Genomic DNA, 10,784 nt, shown 5'->3' on the forward strand with positions numbered 1-10,784 from the left:
AAAAAAATATGGACGTAGTGTCCGTGATGTCACCCGTAGGTTTCTGAAGAGCATTTTTGAAGCCTAAAGTGGGCGGAGCTGGCCGTCGCCATCTTGGCCTTGCGTCACTCCCGGATAACAGAAAATGGGCAAAGAGGCGGGGCGTGAGTGGAGCGGAGGAGCCTGGCTATCTGAAATCACGCTCACCTAGCTCGACGTGATTGAGTTAGCTCAGGCTAGGGAGGTAATGCTATAACGTTATGCTACTGACAGTACCAAGTCTGCGACTGCACAGGGCCTCACCAGTGGCGGCTGGTGATAATTATTTTTGGGGGGGCGCATTTTTTTTTTTGGGGGGGGGGGGGGGCAAAATACAAAGCAGAAACTAAAAAGCTATTTTGATCTCTTTTTATTTACATTTCAGACCAACAAAGTAGTAACAAAAAGCATGTTTCCTACTTGAACATAATGTTGCTCTCCTTTATACAGACCCTTTCCAAAAATTAGAATATCATGGAAAAGTTAAATTATTTTAGGAATTCTTCAATGTGAAACTAATTTTATAAAAAAGGCTGATTGCTTGCAAAGTGAGATATTATAAGCATTGATTTGTTATAATTTTGATGATTATGGCTTACAGCTTATGGAACCCACGAAATCAAAATTTTTGAAAATTAGAATATTACATGAAATCACACTGTAGTAGTTACACAGTAATCCCATGGTCATTGAACCAGGTTTTGGTTATTTTGGCAGTGTGGGCAGGTGAAAATCCTGCTGAAAATCATCTTCATCTTCATAAAGCATCTTCAAAAAGCCTTTCTGCTGAAGGAAGCCTGACGTGCTCTAAATGTCCTGGTAGACGGCTGCATTGACTCTGGACTTCCAGGACATTAGAGCACTTCATGCTTCCTTCAGCAGAAAAGCTTTATGAATTGCATGGCATCTACTTTGTATTCTACATAAAGCAATGTTCTATGCATTTGTCCCTGTCAAATAAATATTAAATAAATAAAACTCATGCTAACTTAGTGTTTAGCTAACTTAGTGAAGATTATTAGTACCAGACAAAAAGACGACGTACGTTATATGTAAAAAAACTGCACATTGAAACATGTTTGCGATGTCTGCCATCATATTCCTGTCTCTCTTCAACGTCTCATAAGTTAGCATTTGTTTGTTGTAACGTGGCTGTTGTACTGCGATGCCCACCGTGTCAGAGTTCATCTGCTGTCAGTCAATCCTGCATCACCATGGCGCACACACTTAACGTTACCATGCTTCGTCCTCTGTCACTTGCCTGCTGCTGGATGTGTAAATCTGGTTGTTCCGGTCCGAGATCCTTAATCTTTTTTTTTTCTTCAAGCGAAAGTATTGAGAAAGGTTTTTTTTTTGTAAATAAATAACAGAATTTGGATTAACTGCTGCCATTGCGTAATAAAAAGTGATCAGCGTAGTAGCAGGCAAGGTTGGTTATTTTCCGCCGCGTACAGTTGAATGACAGGTGACGAGAACCAATCAGATTGGATAAAATAACATGTATCCAATTATGATTGGCCAGGGACGCAACGACTTGCGCCCCGAGGAGGATCTTTAAGAAACCAATCAGAGACCAGCTTCAGGTCACATGCTGCCCGAGAATTTGTGTACTCACATAGACACCCATGTGTCTGGCGTCCCTCGCCCATGAAACGTATTGAAAAACATAGTAAATAGTTAATCGATTAAAATCGATTTTATTACATTCTGAGGCTCTTACTACCAGCCGGCACATGAGTAAACTATTATTTTATTTTTTTTATTTCATTTTAATATAATGTTTTTACACATGTTAATTTCTGAAATGTTGATGGGGGCGGCGCCCCAGCGCCCCCTATGGACAAGCCGCCACTGGGCCTCACGCTAAAGTGACAGTTGATGATGTAAAGCCAATTAAAAGTTCCTATTTTTGCCCTTCGAAATATTATAACAGTTAAAAGACATGGCTACAAGTGAGACTGTGTATCGTGATTCTGTACTATTCTGCTAGTTGAAAATGTATTATGCAGTAATTTAATATTACTCAGAGAGTGTCTGTGTGACAGTGATTTATGTGCATAACGTTACATGTCAGTCACTCTTTTTTTATAGTCTAAGGTCCATCAGCGCAGCATCGCTCGTCAAGTTCGTGTAGAGCTTATTCAGTCCATTTTAAATTCTGATTTTGGCTGCCTCTCAAATGGGTTAAACCATAGATATATTGCCTATGAAGTTCAAGTAAATGCGCTAGAAAATCCACGCTCATTCAAGGATGTGCATTTATAGCATGGACGGAGAAAGCGCCGACACCTGCAGGATTTCACCTGATGGTACATAAGCATATTATAATCTATCTGTTCCGTGAGAGCAGAACGAACAAGCCTTCAAACAAAACTCCAAAAAGCAACGAAATTGTCAGACATCCATTAGTGCATGTTCACAGAGGAAACCAACTGAAATACAGAGCTGGTTCTCTTGAACGATACTCGACGACAACGACGGAATCCAAAGCCGTGGGCGAAGTAATGGTTGTATTAAATTGTATGAGATAATCCCGAAAAAAAGTAATTTTGAAAATAAAAGGTGATCAGTGTTCATTGTGTATGTTATGTAAAGCTCACCTCAGTCCAACAGCCAGTCTCTGCTTTGGTTCTATGGCAGACCTGTAGTTGGTGTTTTGTCTGGTGAGTTCAGGGCCAATGCTTGAGAGAAGCTCATCTATTTTCTCTGCACTCATCCTAAAGTACTTGTGATGCCGTTGACTGTCCAAACGCAGTTCATCCACAAGATTGTAAAAATCTCCTTGTTGAGGCCTGCGCTGGTTCAGTGGATGTACTGTACTCCTTCTACCCCTCCTCCGCAGTCTTGCAAGCAGAAGTAAAAAAGCAATTTTCTCCTAGTAATGGGCACTGAAATGCACAGAATAATTTAGTGAATTTCTATAGTATTACTGTGTTAAATAAGAAACAAAACCAAAACATTGTCACTCATAAGTAAAATGTAATCCACAGAAATTTTGTTTTATATATTTTTTCCATTTCCAACAAAAAGAACAATAGTTAACCATTTACACAGGCTATTACTTTCCCAATACATTCAAAAAGGAACCCAAAATAAACATTTAGCATTTTATAAGTTGATTATATAAATTCTTGTACTTACCCATGGTAGAATCACAATAGCACAGAGTTGTTTCCCCCCTACTCCTCTGGATGGAAACTGTTGCTGGTTTGGTGGTTCTGTTTATAGAAACTACACGTCATATCGCGAGATCATACGTGAATTCACGAGATCTCGTGGGTCCTTGTGACTTCAGCTGTCCGTCATGGCCGCAGCTGTTCCGCAACAAATCCGGACCTGGTGGGTATTGAAGGACAGCGGAGTACGGAGCTAACACGCAGCAGAGCCGATCCACAGCCGTCCCATAGTTGGTTGAAATCCGGGTTCAGGCTTACGCAACACTCGTTCCCTCATCTCAGGGAACCGAGGTTACGTTAGTAACAGAGACGTTCTCGGCCTGGAAAATTGGTTCCAAAAGCAGCACCAACTCTTTGCTGGACTACAACCGTTCTTTTACCACGTCATGCTTACGTCGGGGGCTGGGGGCGGGGTTATTGTCAAACTTCTTCTTGAACGTAAAACCTCCGCCTATAGTTATCCAGATGAGCAGCACAAATGTGTTCTAAACGTTGTCTTCTGGCCCCAATATAGGATAGCAAAGCCAGGAGAAACATTTGCAGAAAGACGATGTAGTCCAACATTGTAATTGTTATGCTTGAAGTTGGGAAAGCTAAGACATATGGCAACGTACACAGTGACGTAACGACGTTGTTCGCTGGGCTCTCTAGTCAGTGGAAAAACAAACAGGTTCTGAGAAGGTTCCTAAGTTGAACCTACTTTGAACCAGCACCAGTTCCAAACCAGTTCTTTTTTGGTGGAAAACGGGTAAGAGGGATCTCTCTGTCATGTGAAAGGCAACGCTTCCAAGAAGAGGAAAGTTGTTTGTGGGTCAGAGGAAGTTGAAGCCATTTTTAAGGAATTTCACATCAGTGCCATTGGTCCCCATTGTGGTACTGTTAAGACCCGGAATGCAATTTGCCAGCATTTTTACTGGCCTGGAATGACAGTGGACATTGATAAAAGGGAGAGTATATGTTTTTTTTTTTTTTTAATGCAACTGCAAATCAATATAATGCAAACACCTTTGTTGTTTGCTCCCCACTAACTGTAAATCTAACATTTTCCCTATTTAAGATTATAATACATTGTTTACAGCTTGTTTTTGATACTCCAGGTTGCTGGGTGTGTCCAATGCCAGACCAGGGCTGGGTCCATAAAGCAGGAAGCAGATTACATCCCCATCAACATATGTTAAGATTTTCCTTTCGATAATGTTACATGTTTTTTAAATTTACAGTTGCAGTGTTCTTAAAAATGAAGTTATGTGGGCTCTAATTACACTCTTAAACAGATACTTCACCTCTGGAAAGATGAATGTGTATTTAAATTGTGTCATTTATGTAGTAGAAATGTGAAATTATTTTTGAATTTGGAGCCTTCTAGACTGAGAAAAGCCAGAAAATGCATTTTTGGCTCATGTGGATGAAAGACAACAACTCCCAGAATGCACTTGCTTCGCTGCTCTACTAGGCCACTCCCAAGCCACGCCTGGTCCGGTTAGAGAGCAGTTGTAAAACAACAAAGCTAAGCTACTAACGTTAGTCTCCGTGAGTATGCCCGGGTTTTTGTGATCGCACAAAATGTCCCAGGATTCGGCTTTTGCGTTCTACAGTCGCGCACAGGACGAGACTAGGGCCGCGGGAGAACGAGGCGAGGCCAGTGGCGTGATTACTGATGACCGACACCTGTGAGACGCACTGGTTTTGTATCGCGGAGGAGCGGGTATTTTCTTAGCAGTGATAAAACGCACATCAACCGATCACGCCACCGGCCTCGTGTCGTTCTCCCGCGGCCCTAGCCTCGTCCTGCTCGCCAGAGTCGCCACAGTAAACGTGATGAATGGCGACTGTCGAACGCAAAAGCCGGTGGGGCGTGATTGCTGATGAGCGCCCGTGAGATGCACCGGTCTCGTGGGCTAGCCTATCTCTCACGGAGGAGCGGGTATTTTCTTAGCAAGGTAAAACGCACATCAACTGATCACTTGTTTAGCGTTCATGTAAACACTACATTCAAATTCACCAATCGGAATGAATAGGGGTTATGCGGAACGCCCAACGTTCGAACCGGAAAACAGGTAAATCTGCAGTGGTAGGTGATCTCTGAGGTAACTTATTTTTCGCTTTTTTAGAATACAATTCTTATTTCTGTTTTAATTAAAATGTCACGAATGCTTAAGTATTAGAATTTTTTTTTACATAAAAAAATAAAATGCAGTCTTCATTTGATTGTTTTAATCGTCTGCAAGCAAATATAAAAGGTTAAACTACTGATAGCATACAAGTCTAAACTAACTTACTGATAGTTAGCTAACACTACATCGGGTGCCATTTGCAAAAGCTACATATACTAATTTACATACCTTCATAATCATGAATAAATGAGGTGTAAAACTTAAATCCTTTATCTAACGGAGTACTCGGGGCTCTGGAAGTCCGTTTGGCAATACGATGTACATCTGAAATTGATAGAATGGGTAGCTCCTGTAAACACTGGCTATAAAAGGCTATCGCCATTCCTACGCTGCGTTTACATCAGTAGCTGACGACCGGAAGTAGTTATCTATTTTGTAGAACCCGGAAGTATTTTGCGCATAACCCCTATTCAGTTAGATTGAAACAAAAGGTGTGCATGTAAACAATGAATGGTGAAATCAAACGCACTGGCACTGATCTGTGATAGTCTGTTAGCGCATTAGGTCCAACCCCTATGGGCGGGTTTGAAAGGGTGGGAACTTGTGCTTGTAGTCTCAACAGAAATCCCCTCCCCCTTACACTTCCTCCGACAATGACGCAAAATGACGATTTTTGCGTCATTGTGGGAGTAAGTGTAAGAGGTAAATACGGATTTCTCCTGTCTCAGGGGAAAATGAGTGTTGCACGACCATTCATTAGTATGACTCAGGGCCGTATTAAGACAGTGTGGTGCCCCTGGGCACTATACCTCAAAAGGCCCCCACCCCAATCAATTATCAATTCATTGACAGCGTCAATTCATGTTTGCCCAATAATAATAATAATAAAAAAAGTATTTATACTTTCTCTCTATTTTTCAAATTTTTGACATTTGTCTTTTAACAGGAAAGGAAAGTGGCATAATTTTGAGAATATTTTGTGCTGTTTTATTTAGAGATGCACCGATTACAATTTTCTAGGCCGATTCCGATTCCCAATTTTTCATTGAGTTTGACCTGATGATACCGATTTTAGCCAATTCCGATTAAATTTTTTCTAACCACTTTACAGCACACACTGTAAACTGTAACACCTTACTTTTTATATTATATACAAATGAATGTAGAAACATCAATAGGAATAATTTTATTATTAAATTTTCTGATGATACGGCCATATTGAGTTTACTCCACAAAGAGTCAGACATTGGTACTTATATACAGGAGATAGAGGAGATGGAGAAGTGGTGCAAGAAGCATAACTTGCTCCTTAATGTTAACAAAACTAAAGAAATGATTTTTGACCCTAGGTCTATAGGTGATCAAAGCCCTATTATAATTGAAGGAGTACCGATTGAACAAGTAACAACATATAAATATTTAGGAATTCATTTAGACAAACAGTTACAGTGGTCACATCATGTAGATTATATTTCATCAAAAATGTGTCAGCGTTTATATTTTTTAAGAAGACTAAGAGTTCATGGTGTTGATAAAGATATTATGCTCCTTTTTCACAAGACAGTTATTGAGTCTATATTGAGATATGGTATTATAGCTTGGTTTGGTAACCTGTCAGTTAAACTAAAAACACAGCTCCAAACATTGATTAAAAGGGCAGGGAAGATAATTGGATCAGTGCCACCGACTACTCTTAATGAGCTTTTTGAGGAGGCGGTGAGAAAACAGAGTTTTAAAATTATTAATGATCCGAATCATGTTCTCTATAGTGAGTATGAGTTGATGCCCTCAGGCAGAAGGTACAGGGTACCGACCTGTAAACTGAATAGGTTTAAATTTTCCTTTGTGCCACTCTCTATTAAAATATTGAATAAAAACAAATAGGGTGTGGGCAAGCTGTAATTAGGTATAGAGGCTAGTGATAAGGTGATAATTATGTGTAGTAATTCATGTTATGTGTAGTAAATCATGTTATGTGTTATGTATGTTGTGCTGCATCTGTTGTCCCGAATGCCCAAGATGAATTTCTCCGCTAGGAGACAATAAAGGCTAATCTAATCTAATCACACATTTATTTTCAATCTTTTCTTTAACCCTTTCACGTGTAAATTTAAAATATTCTGACACCCCCACCCCAGAGTGAGTTTTTTCAAGGCGAACGTTCCCTTTAATGTTTCCATGGCGACGCGTCACGCGATACACCGCAGCCACAATAATACTGTATGACAGATGTGTCGCTTTTATTTCGCTTTTCCTTTTTTATTCAAAATATTAACAAACTTGCTTACCATGTCATCAACTAGCCTATCTGATATTCTGATTCTCAAATACGTGTAAGTGAGTGTGTTTGGTCGTTTAAAAACCTTTATAAATAATCTTGAACTAACATGAGATGGGCGCCACAATGTTGTCCTGTCAGTCGGATTTACAGCACGTGAATTCATCAGTTTCTCCCAAAATAAATGCAAGAAAGTGGCCGGTGAACCGAGAAGAATAGAGTAAACTAGTTACTTCCACTATGTTTTGTCTTATATGAATAGGCCTACATGTCGGCAAATTATATTTTAATAGATTGTTATTGCTGCTTCCACGGATATCAGTGTGTCTTTTACAAACTCCAAATGTATTGTTTTACTCGTGCTTATGTGTATTTAAATATCTGAAACCTAAAATAAACATTATGAGGTTGAAAACACTGCTTAGTCGTGATATATGACAGCGCTGAACGCGTCCGACTCTGGCTCAGCGCCAGCCAACGCGCGAAAGCACAGTTTGAATCTGGCAGTTATGCGACGTCACTGAACATTCTAAATGTGGCACCCATGTCTATGGTGGCACCGTACTCTCAGGGCACAGACATAAAAATCCCATATGAGACCATACCGCTCAAAAGGTTAATCATGCGGCACCCGAATGCATTATTTGACGGCGGTACCATCTGAGATGCTAGTACCGTCTCCACAGTTAGCTCCGGCTTCGCTGCTTTAGTGATGTTCTCACACACACAAAAAACTTTCGATCCCTGGAACATTTTGAATTGTAGCTAAACGTCTAGCGACTAGCGTCCTTGTCTTTCTTTAACTTTCTTTTTGCAAGACCACTCAATTGACGTCTGTCCATTTTGGATTTAGATTCATTTTTTGTAGTCTTTAAAAAAGACACATTTGCGTACTTGTTGTGGACCAACTCAACTCTGACAGATTGGGGAGGGAGGGGGGAGTGATAGTGGTCATGTAATCTTTATTTTATTTATATTATTATTTATATTATTATTGTTATTGTTAAATTAGTGTTCATAATTGAGTTATGTATGGTCTTTCAAGAATTTCAAGTTAATAATATAACAATTTACGAAAAATATTTTTAAAGCTTGTGTCATGTGGTGCCCCCCTAGTGGTTGTGAATGGTTGGTGCCCCTGGGCACTGGCCCAAGTGCCCTTATGGATAATCCGGCTCTGGTATGACTGGGTTTCTAACAATGCAAAGCTTAATGCAAATGGGTGGAGTGTTCCTTTAAGTCATGTAGATGAATAAATCTGTGCCACTTTGTGGCTATATTTAATTGATGAATGGATGGATGGATGTCATCTATTTTAAACTGCGGTTTGTTCTTTATTAAGGTGAATAAACCATTTGAGCTAATTGGGATGGAAATAATTGGAAAAGTTGTCCCAACTACATCTGGCAACCTGTACATTTGTGTCCTGGTGGATTACTTCAATGGAGTGAAGCATATCCCATTCCAGCCAAAACAGACGAGAATGTGATGAATTGCATCGTCAAGTTCTACTATCTTTTTGGGACTCCCAAGCGCATTTTGACCGACCTGGGGTAAGAATTTGTCAATCAGGTATATACAAAATCCACCTTTAAATAAAGCCATACCTGATGTAACCTATAGTATTCATTTGTATGATAACTGAACTAGTCTTTATAAGTGGTCAGGTCACGTACAATTGAAGAACAAGTAATAATAACATTTAAGGTTTGTTAACTGATATTCCATAGCAAGAAAGTGGTCATGCGGTTAATGTTGGCTGACAGTTTTTCACGAGATCATTGTTAATTTGTGGAATGGTTACAATTATGCAGTTTTTTTTTAGTAAAATAAATAAATGATTTTAAGAAGTCTGCTTCTCTAACTTATTTATATTATGTCCAACTTAAGAGCACTCTGCAAGCTGGTTGGTGAGAAGCCAGACACCTGGGACAATTATCCTGACAGCGTGACGTTTGTCCTGAGAACAAGAAAACACCTTTCAACAAAGTTCTCACCTTTTTTCCTGATGTTTGGAACTGAGGCCCGATATCTTTGTGAAGTGCCTGATGACTATAAGGTTTGTTTTAAGCAAGTATATATCTGCAATTGTATCAAATAGGTATACAGATTTAAAATCTGAATAAACACTTTTATAGTATTGCATATATTAAACCAAGTTCTTTATTATTGGCAATATATGCCAATATTTTTTTTTTTTTTTTTTGCATATCCGGTCTTTTTTTTAATAAAATCTTCTAAATATTTATAAGGATAGTTGCGCACCACTCACTCACAACTGTTTCATTCGACAGATTGACAAAAACAAAGATATTATAGAGGAGGAAGTGCTGTCAGAGGATATACAACAGCAGGATGAGATTTTCTACATTGCTTAAGGAAATGTTGAAAAGGCCACCAAAAAACACATGACATCCAAGGCTCCAAAATATGGACAATGCAAAAGAAAATCCCTGAAGGTTCTCCACACAAGCTTCAATTTCAGTATACAAAATTTTTTGTGTAATAATCATTCCATATTGTTTAATTTCTTTATATATTTCTAAAGCTTGGAGTGGGATGAAGGCTAATGTGCTTTTATCAAAGATTGGCATGTATAAAATGTTCTATTGGGACATTTTACGAACTGGGCCTGGGAATCAGTTGGAGAGTGATGTAAGGTGAGGTTTGACAAAATAACTATTAATTACAGAGTGAATTGCTGTTTAAAAGATCACATTAAGAGAAAATTAACATTCAGGTGTACAAGACCCTGTTACTAATCATTTTTAAATTTACAGGTGATCAATGGTTACCTTTTCAACTTGAAGAAATACAATGATGGCTTGGAAGAAAAAGCATTGTACATAGATTGGAAAAGCCCAAGATTCAGGGTTAATATTATTTAGATTTTTTTTTTCCTTTCATTTGTTTTACAGTCCATTGCAGTTTGATATTATTATAAAATAAAGTTATATGTTTGAATAATATGCACTATTTCTTTCAGTGGGATCCAGTCAGTTACAATATTATTTTTGGTGTGGTAAATAAAAACCATTACTGGTTTTGTTGTTGTTATCATTTCTACTTCTATTCAGAATGGCTGCACGGAACCAATATTCTCCCAGGCTGAATAGGTTTTACAGGAGAATACACTTTTGATGCAAGCCACAAACTTAATGTGCGGTATCAGAGTATTCTTATAGTAAGTGCATTTAT

General features: G+C 38.9%; 1 protein-coding gene across 3 annotated transcripts; it reads left to right on the forward strand.

The window, feature by feature from the left end:
- Positions 1–4,656: 4,656 nt before the first annotated feature.
- LOC308689472 (uncharacterized protein) lies at positions 4,657–10,631 on the forward strand. 3 transcript variants are annotated; one of them, XM_081363188.1, is made up of 6 exons: positions 4,657–5,134; positions 8,929–9,139; positions 9,477–9,645; positions 9,881–10,045; positions 10,135–10,246; positions 10,367–10,631. In XM_081363188.1, the coding sequence occupies exons 2-4, from the start codon at positions 9,075–9,077 to the stop codon at positions 9,962–9,964; spliced, it is 318 nt and encodes a 105-aa protein (XP_081219314.1). In that variant the 5' UTR covers positions 4,657–5,134; positions 8,929–9,074; the 3' UTR covers positions 9,965–10,045; positions 10,135–10,246; positions 10,367–10,631. The 3 variants fall into 3 exon arrangements, with proteins under 3 accessions (XP_081219314.1, XP_081219312.1, XP_081219313.1); XM_081363186.1 differs by having other exon boundaries at positions 4,669–5,134; positions 9,881–10,246; positions 10,367–10,630; XM_081363187.1 differs by having other exon boundaries at positions 4,673–5,251; positions 9,881–10,246; positions 10,367–10,630.
- Positions 10,632–10,784: the final 153 nt, after the last annotated feature.

Source organism: Scardinius erythrophthalmus, assembly GCF_964197995.2.
Source record: "Scardinius erythrophthalmus genome assembly, chromosome: 4".
NCBI classification, from domain to species: Eukaryota; Metazoa; Chordata; class Actinopteri; order Cypriniformes; family Leuciscidae; genus Scardinius; species Scardinius erythrophthalmus.